At 35.7% G+C, this 21,887-nt stretch overlaps 1 protein-coding gene across 3 annotated transcripts in view; it reads left to right on the top strand.

Moving 5' to 3' along the window:
* The window catches only part of LOC117205620 (ras-related protein Rab-32), a 57,857-nt gene that overhangs the window by 22,083 nt on the left and 13,887 nt on the right, over positions 1–21,887 (top strand). Inside the window, exons 1-2 of one of the 3 annotated variants that reach the window (XM_033444228.1) lie at positions 17,787–18,486; positions 21,097–21,552. The exons of 1 other annotated variant lie outside the window; for it this stretch is intronic. In XM_033444228.1, the coding sequence (XP_033300119.1) occupies positions 18,147–18,486; positions 21,097–21,552 (796 nt within the window). In that variant the 5' untranslated portion in view covers positions 17,787–18,146. Of the gene's footprint in view, positions 1–1,616; positions 1,827–17,786; positions 18,487–21,096; positions 21,553–21,887 lie in introns of those variants that run through there. One more of the 3 variants, XM_033444229.1, reaches the window with a different exon arrangement.

Here is a 21,887-nt window from a genome sequence, read left to right as displayed (position 1 = left end):
GCCACGCGACCGATTTGTGCGTCTTGTATTTCCGCGCATCGAAAAGAAACTGTGGCTGCACGACGACGCCTAGGCACCATCATTTTTTTCTATCGTCAACAGACGATAACGTGTCGCCAACGATAACGTTTCCCAGACTAACCCCGGGACCAATAAATGCTGGGACTTTGCCTCCGAGTAGCGCACAATCCACGCGGTCGTTTCACAAATTCACGCTTCTCCCACTCATCTTCTTTTGCCTCTTCTTCAATTCCGATCGGATCCAGCTCGTTCCATCATCGACTGGAACGTAGACCTTCGAAGCCAAATATGAAGCAATCCCGGAAGATTTTTCTATTCGAAGATATTATCGATATTTGTAAAATGCACGAATTATACATAATTACCAAGTAATTTAATTTGCTGAACGAGTAGTGTCGTCTGAACGTTGTATCGAATTGAACCGGCGTTGGTGGCTGTTGGTGCGGATTACAAGATTTTTCATGAACATTCTGTGAATTTCGGTGATTTATTAATGGAAGACGATCTGTGAGTATTTTCAGAATTTGTATGGTACTTTTAACAGAAACGAGAGAAGTGCTGTTTATGGAGATTTTGTGTTGTTTTGTTATTTGATATCAGTTACTAAATAATTAGCGTTCAGAGCGCAGAGACAATCAGCTAATATCGAATGATCAACTTTGTACTGTTCCAAAGTGAGTTTCCCAAATATTGTTGGATTGATAGCGTTGCTCGAGCAAGCTGGAGAACTGTCGTGTTTAGAAGCGATAGTAGACGCTATAGTATAATAACTTGAACCTTGAAGCTGTTCGAATGATCACCGGTGCTCTGCGGAAGATGAAAGTCGAGGAAGGTTTTGTTCCGAGCTTGTTTTCAGGAAGTTTTCTAAGAAGACCATATTGAAAGGTTGTATTGCTTCCTCGAGAGTAAGTCTCGCTTATAATTGTAGTAGAAAATAATTGAGAATCGAGCAAAGTGGCAGATATAAAATATTGAAAGTGCAATCTTTTTACTAGATAATTGAAAAGGTAATTTTGTGTACTAGTAAAGAGTTGAATTAAATATCGAAACTCTAGCAAATAAAATTGGACAGTATATTAAAATCGGAGCCTCTCCAGATACGATGCTTTGATCAAACTTACACATATTCCAAATTATTAATAATATTTTACAAAAAAGAAAAGTTAAAGAAGAACAAATATTCTAGCAGTATCGAAACTTATTATCGATACAGTAAAAACCGGTTAGAGCCACTCTAAATATTGCACAGCTCCAATCAAAGTAACAGATATTCAAAGTTATCGATAATACTTTATCGAAGAAGAGTCAAGAAAACGTGTATTAAAGAGAAATTCTACAGAAATCGAATCTTATCGGTATACGACAGAAACTAATTAGAATCTCTTTAAATATACACAGACCGTCGTAAATGTCGTAATTCTAAAGATCATAGAATTCTGCATCGACGTAGAAGCCAATTGAAAATATCTGCGCACATCGAACGATAAAAAATATTGAGATTTTCGTGGCCTTCTCGAGCCACTGGTTACCAAGTTGATTATTCGCAACAGATTGAACGTAACGAGATATCCATCGACAGTATTGGGACGTAAAGTTCCTCGTTTTTGAAAATGTTGGATCGTAACGTGGTGTTGGTTCTTCGAACCAGACAAGACAGGACTGAAAGACGTTTGAGACACAAAAAGGAGGCGAATCCGCCACCGATGGAACCACCGCCGCAGTTGCTCAATAACAATTACCTGTACATCGATCTGAACATGAACTTCAGCGAGAACACTAAGCAACAGCCCACCAGAACGAGAAAGGTAGGCTTTTTTTGGTATTGTTACTGCTACTCTCGTCAAAATCTTCAGACTTTCGTCTGTCTTTGTTGGAATATCAATTCGTTTCTTGCGCTGATTAGGAGAAGGATTGATATTTAGAAAAGAATATTTTTTATCTGAAGGTAACAAACATTTCTTTGAGGGTGATCGTTTTGAGATGATAATAAATTTATTGAAATATGAGAATTATAAATTCGTTATAAGTGTACGGTTGTCGAATATACTAAAATGCATAGATTATTAATATTTTTTATCTGAAGGTAACAAACATTTCTTTGAGGGTGATCGCTTTGAGACGATAATAAATTTATTGAAATATTGAATTATAAATTCGTTATTAACGTACAGTTATCGAATATACTAAAATGTATAGATTATTAATATTTTTTATCTGAAGGTAACAAACATTTCTTTGAGGGTGATCGTTTTGAGACGATAATAAATTTATTGAAATATTGAATTATAAATTCGTTATTAACGTACAGTTATCGAATATACTAAAATGTATAGATTATTAATATTTTTTATCTGAAGGTAACAAACATTTCTTTGAGGGTGATCGTTTTGAGATGATAATAAATTTATTGAAATATGAGAATTATAAATTCGTTATAAGTGTACGGTTGTCGAATATACTAAAATGTATAGATTATTAATATTTTTTATCTGAAGGTAACAAACATTTCTTTGAGGGTGATCGCTTTGAGACGATAATAAATTTATAGAAATATGAGAATTATAAATTCGTTATAAGTGTACGGTTGTCGAATATACTAAAATGCATAGATTATTAATATTTTTTATCTGAAGGTAACAAACATTTCTTTGAGGGTGATCGCTTTGAGACGATAATAAATTTATTGAAATATGTGAATTATAAATTCGTTATTAACGTACAGTTATCGAATATACTAAAATGTATAGATTATTAATATTTTTTATCTGAAGGTAACAAACATTTCTTTGAGGGTGATCGTTTTGAGACGATAATAAATTTATTGAAATATGTGAATTATAAATTCGTTATTAACGTACAGTTATCGAATATACTAAAATGTATAGATTATTAATATTTTTTATCTGAAGGTAACAAACATTTCTTTGAGGGTGATCGTTTTGAGACGATAATAAATTTATTGAAATATTGAATTATAAATTCGTTATTAACGTACAGTTATCGAATATACTAAAATGTATAGATTATTAATATTTTTTATCTGAAGGTAACAAACATTTCTTTGAGGGTGATCGTTTTGAGACGATAATAAATTTATTGAAATATGTGAATTATAAATTCGTTATTAATATACAGTTATCGAATATACTAAAATGCATAGATTATTAATATTTTTTATCTGAAGGTAACAAAAATTTCTTTGACGATGATCGTTTTGAGACGATAATAAATTTATTGAAATATGTGAATTATAAATTCGTTATTAACGTACAGTTATCGAATATACTAAAATGTATAGATTATTAATATTTTTTATCTGAAGGTAACAAACATTTCTTTGAGGGTGATCGTTTTGAGACGATAATAAATTTATTGAAATATGTGAATTATAAATTCGTTATTAATGTACAGTTATCGAATATACTAAAATGTATAGATTATTAATATTTTTTATCTGAAGGTAACAAACATTTCTTTGAGGGTGATCGTTTTGAGACGATAATAAATTTATTGAAATATGTGAATTATAAATTCGTTATTAATATACAGTTATCGAATATACTAAAATGCATAGATTATTAATATTTTTTATCTGAAGGTAACAAAAATTTCTTTGACGATGATCGTTTTGAGACGATAATAAATTTATTGAAATATGAGAATTATAAATTCGTTATAAGTGTACGGTTATCGAATATATTAAAATGTATATAGATTATGAAAATTGTGCTTTTGGAAATACAATGAACTTTAAGAGAAGAATAGACGACAGAGTGAATAAACTTGATCCCATGGATAAATAGGATGCGTGAGAAGAAGAGTATCATAGATGTGTTCTCTAAGACCGAGTTATTTCACTTTCTCCGACTTAGTATCGCCGTGAGAGAATCTCGGTTCAATGAAACCGAGCGAAAATAATTAGGTTTAGAGGCGCAGCCGGAGAATACCGGAAACGATATAATTCGTTTCGTAACAGCGACAATTTGACATCTCTTTCCGGTGCCATTATTCGTCTACCGCCGGTAATTAACCGCCTTGTCAAACATTTATCGCGATAATTGCCAATAAATCAAACGTAAATTATCGAGGACTAACTGTTCAACCGGAAAAGCTTCCTCGTTTATTTTCTTCGTGAAAATAATTGCTACTTACAAATTGTCGATTTTTTTAATAAACGACAGTTGTACACGTAGCTGCTTTATAGAATTGGGATTTTACTTTCATTTAGCGTACATAAATTCTGAATATTCAAGTTGTTTTTGTGAAATTTTTGTGTGGTTAAATATTTTGGGCGAATTTTTATTTTTCCAGTGAATTATTTCTAATTCCTTCGAGATAGGGTTTTCTTTTCTTTTTGTAAATGAACGTACGCAGTAATATGATGATAATGATCGTAATGCACTTAAAGTTGAAGGAAAAAAGTGGACCAAGCAAATTGCCTTGAAAATTGCCTTTTCAATGCTACTTTAGGACGTTATGTTTCATTAGTCTTGAAATTATGCTTCGAAAATAGCTTTCTAAATTGTAATATAATTTATAAATGTGGTTTATAAAATATGTGTTAACGATAGAACCACGAGACACAATAAGTCCAGAACGTCCTGCAATCGAATCGATTCTTAGGTTCATTTTATAGAAGAGATTTTTGTAGGACATTTTGTAAAATCTGGGATTTTGTAGACATTATATGGTTTTTTAAAGCTTTTATAAGATTTTATAAGATTTTTAAGAATCTAGAATTTTACAAATTTCATAGAATCCAGAAATTGAAATTTCATATTTCCTCGAAAGGAATCTTATAGTATCATTTATTTTTATTCTATGAAAATCCTTGTTCGTATTTCACAAAAAGAAAGTTATTGTCTATACAAAAATACAAAAATATTACGAATGGATAATTTAAGAGAAATATTTCCATTTTAATTTCACCAAATGAACGCAGGACTATCGTTTTCCGTCTTTCCTTTCATACGTCTTTTTCATACGTCCTCTTCGTACGTCAAACTTCACAAAATTGAGATCGAAGTATCTTTCGAACGAATTGTCTTCACGCACAACAAGTACCTTGATACTTTTGACAATGAAGAAAAGACACATCAATCGATGGATAAGAAAATGTAAGATTTCCTTTAAAGAAACACCGATAACCTTGAGATTGCTTCACTTTTCCCGGAGAAGGTTCTTCGTACAATCGTAAATAAGGCAGATATTTAGGTGATCTGATTTACTTTGAGACACCCTGTATAAGAATGCGTGTGCCTGGAGAAAAGGACAGTAGCGTAGAGTAACGAGACAGAACTTGTAGGATGTCTCGTCAGTCAACAGTCTCAGATATTCATAGGATTCTCCCCTTGGAAGCAACGAGGCTGCACGTCGCTCGTAATTTGGCTTACTGTCAACCTTTTAGCAGAGCTTTCACCGCCAGCCATCCTTCTCTCTTGGTTGCTGTCGAACCGCGAACAGACGAATCGCCATTATCGTCGCGAGAATGTAAGTTTTCACCGTGACTGTACGTAGTTCATTCTGCAAAAATTCATCTGTCTGTTCTAAGACGCTTTGTGTTCGTAGAAATATAGGGTAAAATATAGCGTCAACACGTGTCAGATAAACGTGGAGAGTCACTACGACATGGTTAATTTGAAACTTTGGTGTGCGAGATGCTCAGGTATTTATTTCCGAGTAAATCTAACGATCTAATTGTTTCTTTTTTAATTTTGCGGTAAAGCGCGATTGACGTAAAATTCCTAAGGTTTCTTAAATTCTTGAGATTCCTAAAATTACATTAGAAACAAAAAAAAAAAATAGAATTTTAAGGTTTTATTGAGAATTGGAATCGTACGGTGCGCTGAGATGTCATTGCGAGAACGTAGATGCCGAGTGGCGAATGAAATTAGGCTGTTGTAGAGATATTTTCTTAAATTTATGATAAATAATCGAGAGACTATTTTTAATAATTTCTTCGCTGATTAATTTGAAACTTTGGTGTGCGAGATGCTCAGGTATTTATTTCCGAGTAAATCTAACGATCTAATTGTTTCTTTTTTAATTCTGCGGTAAAGCGCGATTGACATAAAATTCCTAAGGTTTCTTAAATTCTTGAGATTCCTAAAATTACATTAGAAACAAAAAAAAATAGAATTTTAAGGTTTCATTGAGAATTGGAATCGTACGGTGCGCTGAGATGTCATTGCGAGAACGTAGATGCCGAGTGGCGAATGAAATTAGGCTGTTGTAGAGATATTTTCTTAAATTTATGATAAATAATCGAGAGACTATTTTTAATAATTTCTTCGCTGATTAATTTGAAACTATGGTGTGCGAGATGCGCAGGTATTTATTTCCGAGTAAATCTAGCGATCTAATTGTTTCTTTTTTAATTCTGCGGTAAAGCGCGATTGACATAAAATTCCTAAGGTTTCTTAAATTCTTGAGATTCCTAAAATTACATTAAAAACAAAAAAAAAAAAAAAAAAATAGAATTTTAAGGTTTCATTGAGAATTGGAATTGTACGGTGCGCTGAGGTGTCATTGCGAGAACGTAGATGCCGAGTGGCGAATGAAATTAGGCTGTTGTAGAGATATTTTCTTAAATTTATGATAAATAATCGTGAAACTATTTTTAATAATTTCTTCGGCGATTGACAACGAGAGAACTAATTTGAGTTTTATTATGAAATTAGCATCGGACATCGTGCGATTAACGAAATCTCACGAATCTTCTTCGAATTAAAGCTATCACCTTAATTCAATCTATTTGATAACGTTATCTGAATGTTGCATAATTTTATTTGCTGCTGTTTCCAAGATATGCAGCCGGATATCAAAATTACATAAACTCGTTCGTAAATAATCGCTCGTAGTTCTTTATTTCTGCTACACTCTTTCTTTTTTGCATGCTTACGTTCTTCAATTCGGAGATTACTTACAGAATCTTTCTCGTCAGATTAATCGGACAAAATGGTCTAATCATAATTCTGATGAAACGTTACGTCATATATGTATTTATAAAACCACTATCTTTTCTTCGGCTTCTATCAAAAAACAAGCTAAAAAAAAAAGTTAATTCCATGAAAAATCATATTTTTATTATTCCATGTGCATTTGTATTTACTGGAAAAACATTATAGTATTCGCTTTATTCGTTAAATTATTGAAGAAAAATACACAATTAAGTGAATTGAAATCGAAAATTTGAACAACATTGCCCTTTTCATCTGTTTTTCTCATCAATCACGTATACTTTGAATCGCATAGATTTTTTTTTATAGAGAATTCGTCATTTTATTCAACTTGTAGAACGTCAATCGTACATCGTACGTTCCAATACATACGTAACGTAGGTGTAGGTTCTTGCGAGTGTTAATCCTCGTTAATTTGCGATTACAACACTCGTCCCTGTTCCCTGGAGATAATTCCCTGACATTGCTGTCGCGAGGGAATTGCGTCCACAATTAGATTTCAATCGACCGATTTCCAAAATCATTTTTATCATTTGCTTTGTAATCGTCGCGGTAAAAGTTTGTCGTAGCAAAGTCAGGTGAAAATGTGATGGAAATATAGATATTATAATTTGTTTGATATTATAATTATAAGTTTGCAAAATTCACTTTAATATTTTCTTATATGGAGTGAAACTTTAGTAACGAGCTAATGATTCATTAAAATTTGTAGCGTATTGTATTGTATTGTATTCTATCGAGGCTTATACCTATTACAGTCTGTTAATTAAAATTGGTAAATATAATAAAGTAAAGCCATGAAAATAAGTTTCATTGTGTTTTTGTATGACCGAAAGTTTAAACTGAGCCGTGTATTTTTTTTTTTTTTTTGCCTCCCGACTTTGAAAAACAGGATTTGCGATTATAATTTTTCTTTGAGGAAACGATATTAATTTTGCAAAATAAACGAAAGAAAAGAACGACAACATTGACTTATTTTCAATTAAATAACTTCAGTGATTTTGCTTACTTAAAAGAAATATACGATACAAGTTCTCCTTATCGTTAAGATTAATAAAATATTGTTATTTAATAAAAATAGAAATAAATAGATGATACATGATAAATAATAAATAAAATGTTTAAAGTATAAAAAAAATATCGTACGGACGTTGGCTGAAATTTTTAGTAATAATAAAATTAAGTCCAATGAAAATTTGGAAAATATTTACGTTTACATTCTTACTTAAAGAGTCTAGATTTTAATTTTAGAAAAGTTGTATAACCAACTGTATACTGCTCGTAATTCGTAGAACCAAAAGAATATATTTCGAGGAGTGTAATTTGCAACTGTTATAAGTGAAATTGCGCCGATGCAAATGGCAGGCTGATTGCAGGTAGACAGCATTAATACCTAATAGTGTTCCAAGTTTCGTGAGACTTGCGAATCTGGATCAAAGATTTCTTCGGGTCAGGGTTTCAAAGCTAATAAGCCTTAAAAGGTCAAATGGTTTGGATGGATCGATAAGTGGTATAACGGTTGTTAAACCAAGTGAAACGTATTCTTTTCTATTCAGCTGTTTGTGTCCATTTTATTCGCAATCTCAATATTTTCTTCGATAATTTGTTTCATAGTCACACAGGATTTCGATTCAAATACAAAATTCTCTAAATCGAACGAAAAGAGCCGCTGTTCCATACGCACTGATTTCATGGAATGGAAACTTTTGCACGACATTTCGTAGAATTTTGGATTTCAAACATAAAAATTCGAATTTTCTGGATATCACAAAATATAGACTTTTAAGACTTTAGTTCTTTCTCGAATCGTAATTTTCACTGTTGATCACGAACGGTTTCACGAAGAGAAAGGGAACTCTGTTTTCTCGTATAAATCCATAATTACTCTAGTTTACCGTCTAATTAATATCGTCAGGCTCGAAATTCTTCTTTTGATCGACATAACACGGCGAATTAATGGACCATGTGGCGATCATCGTGGTCTATCGATCGTTTGTTCCTTAGAACATTTCTTTTCTTCATTTCAAGCGCGTTGACTTGGAAACCTTCTCTCTTGACGATAAATTAATCAACTGTCGAAAATGTCTCTAGCATCGTCGACATCTGCGATAATTATTCTTATTAATATCTTGCGATTCTTTTGACAAATTTCCATGATTCTTTGCTTTATAAACGAACTTTCTAACTTCTGTAACTGTGTACTGAAAAACGCGTATCTTGAAATTTGTAAAATATTATCTTGCATGTTTCACATACTTTAGGAAGTTACGAGCTCTCTCTATCTTGTCTCAAACACGATATTTTTGATTTGACATAGTGTACAAACTATAGTGCTCGTATGTCCTTTTTTTAAGTTTACAGGACAATGCTTCAATTTCGTGAAATTGAAATATCTGTCATTTTATTTTTTTGAATTATATTAAATGTACACATTTGTAGCATAGACTGTGCCAGTCTTTAAGGCTCACTACGATAAACAGATAATGATAATAATAATTGACAGTAATAATAATAATAATTATTTCATTTTTCAAATACGAAAATGCTTTGTAACTTCATATCAAAAGTCTTCGATTGAATAAATCTGACATTTATTTTCATTAAAAATAAATAACAACGTAAACGATAAACACATTATCCGTAATTACCTACGATTCACATATTCATAATTATCTAACAATAATTCATAGTTGTGTACGATGTTTCACGACTAACTAGGAATTCTATTCGCAAGGCATACTGTTTTACAATTGAAATCAAATTCAAAGGAACACGCGGCATTTCGAGATTTAATATGTTCATTTTCCATGTAATATGCATATTATGCGTCGCATAATTTTACCATTTGATCGATCAACTTGTCTGTAATCTTAAAAACGATCGTTGTTTTTCACGTAGAAATAAGCTTCTGCCATTAGTACGCTGTCGATGGATCGTTGACAAACATCTTCATATGGGGATGGAAGATTGTTGTTTCTGTGTCGATTTGCATAATCGTTTACGTGACACGTTGTTCGATCTTCGTTACGAAGGCAAATTAAAATTCATATCTTCGTGATTAACGTGGAAAAAGGATTTCCCGTAAACAGACTGGAAATTATAAGTTTTAATTTCGTCCTTCGATGTTTTCTAGCTTGGTGCAATAAAAAAGTTGCTCTTTAAATGTAGAAACTCTAGTTTCTACTATCTTAACTTACAATCACAAGTTGATATAAAAATTCGTATTAGTTTATCAAGAGAATTTGTTAGCATCGACAAAATCATTTGTCATTGTAAAAGGACAGTTAGAAACTCTGAAAATTAACAAAATTGATCTATATACGGTGTTGATTAATATGTCGATTATTATATGGCTCAAGGAACTGCGAACATTTTAAGAAGATAGCACGATTATTAATCCTGCAAGTTCTTTTATTATTGTTGTCTTTTATTATTGACCTAATGGCGTTTTCCTTGCGTTAAAAGTTAAAAAGCATGTGAAGCTTGAGCAATGTACGACTGAGCTACGTATGAAGTAAAAATATGGACTACATTCAAAATATAGAAGATCGAACACTTTCAACCTGAAATTACAAAATCCTCTCACGTTTACAAAAATGAATTTTAAAAGATGAAAAACTACGTGAAAGTCAAATAATCGATTAATCCATAGAAAGCAAGAAAAACGCAATTTAAATTCGTATGAAAATACAGTGGCGAATGAAAGAAAGTGTAAAATTGATACACTGTGAATTTTATTCTACCAAATGTCCAAATCGGACAAATTGTGAATGTAAACAACTAAATAAAAAAAAAAACTGTGAATTTTAGTAACATTTGTATTATAAATGTTTTACCATGTTGATAACATTTGTCCTGTGATATATACAATATTTACAATTATTTATATGCAATACATGCGATATTTATAATATTTCGTACACGATATTGCTCTTACTAAATGTAAATTTATAAAATCATGGTGTCTTTCTGTACTTTTTATTTTACAATATAAGCTTCTTTTCGTAAATAAACAAATGGCAAATTATCGTTAAAATCTCAGCATCCACTTCGATTTATAAATCAGATCCAAGGCAATTGAAAGAAAAGAATCGAAAAGAAAAAAAGAGAAAAATTCGTCCTGGCTGTCGCGTGATAATCGCAGAATTCATATGGCGTGGCGACCATAGAGGCCGTGCGAATTTTTCAGAACCGCGAAGAAAACCAGTATCTTACATAAAGCACCCCACGAGAGAACGACGACATAATGATGACGATGACGGGAGAATCGTAGACATCGAGGTCGTCCTTAAAGGATGTACGATGCTCCATCGTCCTTGATACGTCGCACAGACCAAGCAAACGATCGCTAATCGATGAAGCTAATTACATGACTCGAATGGGAAAAACAGGCTGACCGGATCGTAAAAATACGTTGACTAAACCTGCTTTCGTACCTTTGCCTGCAAATACTGCGTTTCCTATTAAATCGTTATATAATTTCGAGGACACGAATGATCAAGTAAATTTCTCAGATTTGCTTGAATTTGTATACCGGCTTCGGAAAGCGAAGAATCGAATAGCCAAGTATCTATTGGGTTGGCAACTAAGTGATTGCGGATTTTGTCATTAGATGGTATTGACAAAATCCGCAATCACTTAGTTGCCATCCCAATAGTTGTAACACCAACCACTGGTTTGTACAGGTAAAGCGAGTTCATTGATCTTCCTCGGTTAATGGGCTAAAGTCTTCCGCAGTAATTACGACGAACATGTTGACAAACGACCACGACCTTGGCCGATAATGGGCAACCGTGGCCAGAAAATTACGATCCGACTTGATAATAACGTGTACAGCTCCGTCTTACACCGGTTGCGCTTAAGAGCGGTTTACATAAGCGCGGTGAGAGGATACACGATGGTATGTGGCACGCTTAGAAACTTATGTAACCCGCGAATTCCACGCGGATTCACGGAGGATCTGCAATCTCGTGATCCGGTGATGGCTTTACGCGCCGAATGTCCCTTTCGTGGTATCCGGTTCAGTGGGATTCGGTTTGTTTCAGCGGCAATAATCTGATTTATTCTTGTCAAAATTATTTTCAACAATTGAGTGTTATTTTTTTCTTATTATTGTTATTAACCAGTTAATTGGGGAATTTAGTCTTAGAGCGTGTCTTTGGTCGTGGGGTTAGGTCATGGAGTGCGTAAATAAATACAAGCTACGACGAGTATACACGTCAACATGGAGAGAAGGAGAAAACTGGAAACGAGATGGTGGATGTACACGTATGCAGATTTGTAAGAAATTGAAAGATTTCGAAAGATGCAAAAATAGTGTACAATATAAAATAGCGTACAAAACATCCATAGAAACAAATCCTCCAGCAGTTACGTTAAAAAATTTATCAATATAGTTGACGACTATTGTATAACGAAATAATAAATCTGAAGAAGAAAGCAGATAATGCTTTTGGTCAATTAGAAAGATTGGCGTGCGTTTGTCAATTAAGATTAGGGGAAGAGAAATCAGTTTTAATCTCCCTCTGGTTAGATCCGAACTCGTCCATTTTGTTGCGAGCTCGATTTTGAACTTTATCACTGGCTCATCCCTGGTTCGCTGTTAATTAATTAATGGAATTACCAGTGGCCTGCAGCACGCCAGCCGGCGACACGTAATTAGTGCATGAAAAGTGACTGCAAGATGCTGTTTCGCATAAGACGGGTTCTATTATCGTCTCTGTGTCTGTGCATTAAACAGAGCAGAACTATTATTCTATAAAGAAAATCATTGATCGTCGTCCGAGATACAAAACAAAATGCAAATGTTTGCCGTAGCGATTATATCGCGGCAGGAAATTTGTTGATATTTTCGTTACGTGTAAGCTTTACGAAAGTACAATATGATTTTGATATTTGCTTTTGCTGTAATTTTAAAGTAATTACCAGCACCCAAGGAAGGTTTAACGTTTGGCGAGATTAAGTTAAGATGAGATTATCAGAAAATTTTTATATCGAGAACGTTGATTTCCTTATCTTATTATCATGAATATTTTGATAAACAAAGATAAACATAGACTTATGATACTATTTTTATCGCATTTAAAGGGAAATAATCATTCAAAAGTTAATACACTTGCGAAGCTTATTTAATCATTCTTAATCCTTGGGTGTTACGCATCCAAAAGAATGTTTCGTTTAATCGTGAACATCGTGTAAACGTGTTCATCTTAGACGTTTGTATCAGATATATCTGTTTTAGCGAATTTTATTGCTGAAAGATGAGTATATTTGCTTGAAAAAGCAATCGATATATTTTTAGCATTTAGATATCAAGTTCAGTGTGTAGTCACAGTCACGAGATTACAGATTCAGAGAGAAGATAGCCATGGTCGATTGAATAGCTCGGTTACTCAATACCTCGCTATCAATTTGATCAACTGACTCATATTCTCTTTATATCTTTCCAATACGTAGTCTACTTCATGTATCTTATCTTCCTATTGTATCAATCAGTTCTAAGAATTGCTTCATTTATTCAAAACAATCTTAATCTGAATGGACAACCATCTTTAACCTCTAGAATATAAGTTAAATAAATTTCAAACGTTAAATTCCATTAAGGCAGTCTAACTCTTCTTCGTCAACAAATTTTAGATTTTTCGAATTTCAATCTTTTCTCCCTATAGTTTTGATGAATAAATTCGATCAGCAATCCTGTCGCATTACCAATATCATACCTTTTCACTTGATTCTCTTCCAGTTACCTATCATACACCAATGATTGTTTTAACACGAACATATTCAAGAATACCAGACATACCGAAACCCACCTATTGGAATCCACAAACCTCAACAATTATTCCACTGTCAATAATTCTTCCATTTATCACGAACAAACTGCTCAAAAACATCAACTTACTTAACACGAACAAACTGTCCAAAAGCTTCAAACCGGTTCCTCCTATCGCCATTCATAAAATAGCAATGATCTTCCTACAAATCAACAATGATAAACATCTAAAAATCTGTACACTGTTACAATAAATCATACTCGCACTATCTATCAACATCCACAAAATTCATTGGAAATATCAACTTCGCGTGCTGCAAATCTAAGGTTCGTACAATTTCAAGCGTTTAATTTCTGTTTGCCTTACGTTGTACCTATTCTACTCCGACCGTTGTGTACCAAACGAACGAAATGGTACCAATGTGCCAAACGGAAGCTACTGTCAACCAAAATTCAGGAAATTTATTACAAAACTGAAATTTCACATGCTTCGAATCCAATGTAGTAGTTTCCAGAAATCCTGATTTATTTGTGTCTGGCTCGCGTCGCGCCTATTCTACTTTCGCTACATTCCGCTGTCGAACAGAAGCCACCATCGATCAAAATCCTTGAATTATATTGCAAAATATAGATTTCACGTGCTCCAAATCCAATACGATATTTTTCACAATTCGAAATTCTTAATTTCTGTCTGCCTTACGTCGTATCTATTCTACTTTTTCTCGATTCCACCGTGTACCACAAGCAAAATTTACCAGCAACCAAGATTCACGAAACTTCAATTTCGCATCCTCCGAATCTGACACGATACTTTTCGCAGTTTGAACACAATTTTCCTAATGTCTGTCTGCCTCGCATTGTACCCATTCTACTTGGAGAAAATTCCTCCACGTAAACAGGACCTGCCAGCAACCAAAAGGCAAATCACGCTCCATGTAACCCAAAACAATTAATTCTACAAAATCGAGCGGTTACGTAACGTGCTAGTTGTTCGTCGAGGTGGAGCCGAACCGTAAGCAGTGAGGGGACGATGCTGGCATGACGGGGTCTTGCGGCTAACCGCGCGCTAGGTCCCAACTCGGCGCTCGTGTTACGCCTACGTGTTGTCACGGTACCATGGATCTCGTCTAGCCAGAGAGGAAGAGAGCAAGAAACGCGCGGAAAACTCGTCTCGAGGCTGGTTAACGCGCGAACAAATGCGTTCTCGCGTACAAGTGGAGGGGCACCATCATGCTCCTCCTCCGTGTATTGTCCTCCTTTAGGCATTTTTACGCGAGCTTTTAGTGTGGTTCCGCGCATACAACCAGCAGTGTCGTGAATCTCTTTCGATTTCCCTTTCACGTCTTTTTATTTCTATCCTTTTTGCATACGTAGCGATTCGTCTTATCTTCTACCTGTTCGTCTTAATTTCTCCCAAACAGTGACTTCTTTCATCTCTCATGTGCTTTCATTTTTATTTCCTCTAAATATCGATCCTTTTTTATCCTCAATTTCTTTTTCTCAATATTTTTATTTTTCGTTTTCCTTCCCCTTTCGAGTAGCGAATTTTTCTTTCTTCCCAAGTTTCATTCTTTTGAAGTGCTTTCGCCAAGCTTTCCAAGTGCGGGCGCACGCGTACACGCGCTTGCGAGATGAGAAGTGCGCGCGACGATGAATGATCGAACCGATCGAATTCCTGAACGATTTCCATCGGTGGACACCTTCGAGGAAGGTTGTTGCGTACCATCGAAGCTTCGTGGATCGAGCTGGGTGACTGGATCGTCGGTTTGTCATCCTCTTTACGCGTAACTGGAATTTCATTTGGTTACGAGGAAAGAAATTTTGGCTTGTCCCTGTTTCTTCGGAGTTTGAAATTATTGATCGATACGGGTAGAATATTTGGCACCAGCGATCCATAGAGATACAACTAGAATATAGAGCAATAAAATACAGCGATACAATGGTGAATTGATACGAAATAAACAAGAAATCTAGACGTAGACATATCACTTACGAAACACGTGGTCTTGTAATGCGCGAAGTATTAATATCTCTCTAACTGGATGATTAAATTTCGTAAGGAAAAACGATGGCAAGATTCTCGTAGAATCTATGACACGGACAGATATCAGATGTTTCATTATAGATTCATTCATTTATTATTCCTCCGACTCTTCAAACAGACTCTTCAGTTCCTGTTCCGTGTAAAAAGGACCGAGCAATATTTCGACTCATTTACAGCCCCTTAACTTTTACATAGAGATAGGGGTCAAGATTCCTCCAATCAATTTTCCATTCGGGGAAACTGTATACGGTACAGTATTCAATATTCGAACGCTGGATTCTGGAGAAGAACCTCTGCAAGTATTTTTTTTCGAAGCTAAAATCTCCGCTGATATACTTGAAACATTTAGCCAACAGTAAGAAAGTTCTGAGTTTTAATTTTACTAAAGATGTTTCATAATAGTTATAGTTGTAAAGATCTAAAATTAATTTTGAACGTTTGGAATAATGTAACAATCGTAAAACGAAAGTTCTGCTACGATATCTTCAACAAATTTACTTTCTGTTTTCACTCGATTTTGGAAACTTAGCCACAACAGAGGACTAAAATCCTGAAAGTTGGAATTTAACTTCAGAGGATAAAATATTGATTTCACGTGTTGAGATACATGTACCAAGACAGTGGTCGATTTGAATATTTCATACACAATGTCCGATCAATGACCTCTCCTGGAATGTCACACAGTGTGTCGAAGAACCCAGAAACCCTCTACCACTGTGCTCAGAAAACAAATCACGAATTCTACTTCATCCTGCGATTCCCAGGCTTCTCCGTTTCACTTGGTATCTATCTTTCATCTCCATTCGACTGTACGGTTTATCGAACCTACAAGGCGTTGCTTTCAACCAACACCCATAGCTTTTCTATTAATCATTCAAGTGACAGAGCAAGAAAGTAGAAACTTGAAATTACAGTCAGAACAGATATGTACGAAATAACAAAGGAAAATAATAGGAAACTTCAACTCGTATCCGTGCGTATAATTACATTCATCTGACCACGTTAGGGAACAAACAATAAAATGCACATAATTCACGTAGTATAAGCATCGACCGACTGTCTGCATTGCCTCAAATTTTCTCACGTAATGGGAATTCACGTTCAGATAAGTAGATTCGGTACACAGGAAATCGTTTAGTCAGACACTAAATAACATTTTGTTCGATATGTAAGTAGAGTTTCATTTTGTACCTATAATTTGTCGTTCGTGCAGGAGAAAATTCAGACAGCGATCCACGTTCAGACAAGTAGATTCAATCGATACATAATCGGACAGAAACTAGAATTTCGTGCGAATAGGTAAAGTTGCATTGTATCTACAACGTTTAGTTCGTGCAGTAGGAATTCACATTCAGATAAGTAGATTCAGTGGGTAGTTTACATTCAGATAAGTAGAACAGTCAATAGTTTACATTCAGATAAGTAGATTCAGTCGGCACCACGTTCGAACAAGTAGATTCGGTCGACATACAATCAGACGCTGACTAAAATTTCGTTTCGATAAATAGAGTTGTATCGTATGGAATTTTATTCTATCATATGGAATTGGGAAAAATAAAATTCAAACAAATGCCAATATGGTAGCAGTTAGGTTCCCGATATTTCCCCTTCCTATATAGAATTTTCATTGAAAACATTCTCTTTTACTCTCCTTAATTAAACTATACATAGTTTGCCCACAATGTATGATTACGTTTCTAATATATATTAATAACATCGTCTGCGGTTTCGGAACAAGAACAGAACCAACGTAATCCCTGCGTGTCGTAAAAGACGACTAAAAGGGAAACCCATTGTTTAAAAAATGTAAAGAGACTTGTATGCAAATTTTCGAACGAAAAATGTGAAACAAAGAAATGGGATAAAAAGGGAAAGATTTTGGAATATTTAACAGTAGATTCTCTTACGAAAATTAATGAATTAACTAACTTATTAATCAATCTAACGTGGTTCTCGTTCTTTTATGAAAAGGCGAATGAATCTCAACCTACAAATCTCACTGTCTCTCCCTCTCTTACTTTTTCGCCATAGCTCCTCCCTGAACAGACATCGTATTCGTTCTTTGAAACAGCAACATATGAAAAGAATAGAGAAAGGAGGGGGAAACGTGTCGGATTATCCGGCGGCCGGCCTGATCGGACCTAGAAAGGCGGTTGTTCTAAGGTTTCCGCGTTTGGCGTAGGAAGCCAGCCCGTGGACTGGCTCGTGCCTTGACAGAGTGAGACACAAAATCATCAGGCCAAGAATCCGTCGTTGTGGATCGTTAAACGTCGTTAAAAATCGACACCGGTGTGCAAACGTACGCTACATACGTTATACTCCTACCACTTTCTTCGCCCCTTCTACGAGGATGGATCGTAACGAGAGCGCAAACGAGGGCGGAAGCTCGCCGGACACGGTGATCGCGCGCTCCTCGTCCGAAGAGGAGCGGAACAGGTTCGCGTGTAGCACTTCCGGCGAATACGTGACCGTAGGTGACAGCAGCTCCAGCGTAGACACGGTCACGAGCGTTGGAACGACGACGAACGTGGCCACCGGTGACCCACCGGCCGTAGACGATAAGAAAAAGGGAAGATTCGGAGCTTTGAAGAGCAGCTTCCGGAAGGAGGGAGGATTGTTCAAGATTAGGAGGAAGAACAGGCAGCTGGACGAATCGGCTGCCGAGCCTGAGCTGGATGTCGAGGAAAAAGGTTTATTTATTTGGCTTGTGCCTCTTTCTCTCTCTCTCTCTCTCTCTCTCTCTCTTTGAGTTGTTTGCGCTCGAACAGGATTGTGGTTATGGGAAGTTTATTCTTGTGGTTGCTGAAGTTCTTCTTCTTTTCTTCCTGGTTTTAGGTTACGTGTTGTTCGAAGGGTTGTTTTTCTCAGGGTCGTGTCTCTCTGCGTTAGACACACATCGACTGTAATTGGTATTTACGTAGAGGAGAGTTTGCAAATTTGCAATAATTTCGATAATCTTTATCGAACTGATAGATTAACTTTTATCACACAGTGATTTAAGAGCAGTAGATCGCCAAGCAACGTAGAAAATTGTTTGTAGTAATGATAAAAATAGAAACGTCTGTTTGGTTAAGGATTAATCTACTCGACGTGTTCTCAGCTCGTGTTTCTTTCAAAATCTCGATTTTGTTAACAAAGTTTGGCAAAGTTTGGAGAAATTAGAATTCGTAGACGTTGTTTTATTGGTTTCTATCGAGGTTATGCCGATTAGTATTGAGATAACTGGTGGTGACTGGTTACGGTTGTTCTAAGGCTTCGTCGAATGATTATTCACGAGCGGTATGTGGTTTCTTTTTCTACTTCATTCTACTTGTTTCTCTTAATCGTCGATCTTTACTTTTATCGATAGATTTCTATGAACTTATTGGTAAAAATATTCGAAGTCTTCCGTATGTGCCTTTTTACAGTTTACACTCTACTCTATTTGTATTCTACTTTATTGATTTTTAAAATAAAATTGCCTTATCTTAGCAACAATAGATTATAGAGTTTCCTGCCCGTTGTTCAGACACTGATTTTAATCGCTGTGATACTCGACACGTAAAGTAATCGGCAGGACACTGTTCTGGATCTATGAACAGATTCCTTAAGATGTTAATCTTCTTAATAGCTACACGGTAGCTGGCCAATTACTGAAAGCCAACGAGCTCTCGTTAATTACAAAGGATTTATAGAACCAGCTCGTCCTTTCAAGACCAATTTACATAACGTCTGATACGAATCTGACACGCGAAAGTTATAATAACCGTGAGAACCACGATTTCGATCATTCGAATAGATGACTATGTGTAACAAATTCAGAGATCCTCCTTGAATTTCGTCGTCATCGTAATTCATGGCCTATCTCAATCTCAATTAACTTCGGGTGACTTGGCATTCAGTTATCAAATTCTTCAACGTATTTACGTCTTGCTAAAACGAAAGACACATGCTACTAAATCTTTTGACATATGTACACATTACGTGCTTTACTGAAAGATCTTTGTAAAGATAGACAAGTCTATCTTTATAAAAGATTGTTTTTCTCCCTTATAAATCCACAAAATCATTTTAAATTGATTACACATGAAATACTTGTCTTTTCAATTTGATTTATTTTAAACAATATTTTCTATACCAATGATATTCATTATATTCAATACTTTTTATGTATCTATCGTATACTATAACAGCTCTTTTTTTTTATCGTGGGGAAATCCACGCTGGACACGTGTTCAGTGTCGGACACAAACCGACTAAAACCCCACGGTGGCTATCCTGACGTTTGGCAGGAGTGTCCTGGGGCCTCCTTCGAATTACTGCCGGGGCACTCCTTCGTCTACTCCCCGGGTATTCTGGGGAGCCCTTCCTGTCGATTTGGCCGTCAGGAGGGACCACGCCTCCTAATATACTATGACAGCTAGACATATTCTAAGTTACTACAGTTAGAAGTGTATTCAACTCATCTGTTCGATGAGCTGCTGTATTTGTTATATTCGTATACCAACTGTATGTCCTATGCTAATTATAGTTTTCTATATTTTTATGTACTCGCTTCTATGGAAATGATATTTACTATACCTTCTTTCTTTATATTTGGTACATCTACTGTAACTATTATATTTTTGCTATTTATTTGTGATATATATTATGATATATTCATGATATTCACAAGGCTGACTTACATCTGCCCTGTTCTACTTACTGCAACCACCGCGCCTCTACTGTATCGCTTTTGTAGGATTTATGCACGTGATATCTCTGTTGTATTCATTTTAAACATTTTATTGTAATCTGCTACTGTTACACGTACTGTATCCGGTGTATCTGTTACTCTACTCGATTGCATTATTTAATCGATCAATCGTATCTGCTACATTTACCATAGCAACCACATTTATCATGCTTATCGTAGCTGAATAAAATCCATAACAAACTATATGCACTAGATCGCTGATTTTTATGCACTCGTAATACACGAAATTCAAAATAGAAAAATACCTGAAATATCCGACACAGAATAAATCTTACGATAATTATAACATCTACCACGCTTATAACGCTTACAAAAATATTCGTTTGCATAAAAGTTCGCAGTCTAATAATCATCGATTCGACATCCCCGAAAATCCTGTAATGATCTTTAATAAACCCATCGCTCACCGATAAACCATCAAGCTTAAGCTTCCACTTCCATCGAGCTCTATCATAAACTCCATAAAGAAAGAAAGAAAGAAAAAAAAAGAGAAAAAAGGGAAAAAATCCCCCCGGAAGAAAATCTATTCTCTGACCAAAGATCCTCTGTCTGTCTCACGCGACAGAAACGGGTCGGAAGCGGAGTTCAGTGGAGGAGGAGGACGACCGCAAGGTCGTCGTTGGTCCATCGACGGTCTTGAAGAAGAAGAAGAAAAAGTCGAACTCGTTGGTGCGCAAACTGAGCCTGAACAAATTTCGTCTGTCGACGGAGCAGGAGCCGAGGCACACGCCCGAGGGTGGTGACAGCAGTCGATCACAGAGCCAATCGTCGCAGGAATTGTCTAGCCTCTCCGACAGCCCGTCGAAGACCGCGAGGAAGGGGCAAGAGATCGAGAGGCTTGGCCATCGCGACGGATACGAGGCCGACGAGCAGCCTGACACGTTATACGACGTGGACAGGGAGAAGGGAGAGCCGAGGAAACCGGAGAAACCGACGGAGAAACCGGTGAGCACGGTGACCGTAGTGCAGCGCAAGTCGCCGTCGTTAACCATCAGGAGCTTTTCCACGAAGAGTCAGTACGGTGAGCGATCCCCCTCTCTCTCTCTCTCTCTCTCTCTCTCTCTCTCTCTCGCACTCACACATACATGCACTCTCTTTCACTGTCACTCATTTTTTCTTAGTCCATTGATTCCTGGCTTGGGGTTGGTTCCTGATTTGGGTTAGGATCGTGGAAAAATTGATGGTTGTTGAGTTGCGAGTTACGTGTACGGAATGTTGGATGGGGGATGCGAGAAGGGTTTGCATTTTACATTATGTGGAGAATTTTGCGTAGAGTTTACGTGGAATTTGTATTCTACGTGTAAAGTTTACGTGGAATTTCTAGTCTGCATAGAGAATTTTATATATGGAGTTATA

This window comes from Bombus bifarius, unplaced genomic scaffold (genome assembly GCF_011952205.1).
Source record: "Bombus bifarius isolate JDL3187 unplaced genomic scaffold, Bbif_JDL3187 scf7180000007992, whole genome shotgun sequence".
Classification (NCBI taxonomy): Eukaryota; Metazoa; Arthropoda; class Insecta; order Hymenoptera; family Apidae; genus Bombus; species Bombus bifarius.
This window is presented reverse-complemented; position numbering and strand designations above follow the sequence as displayed.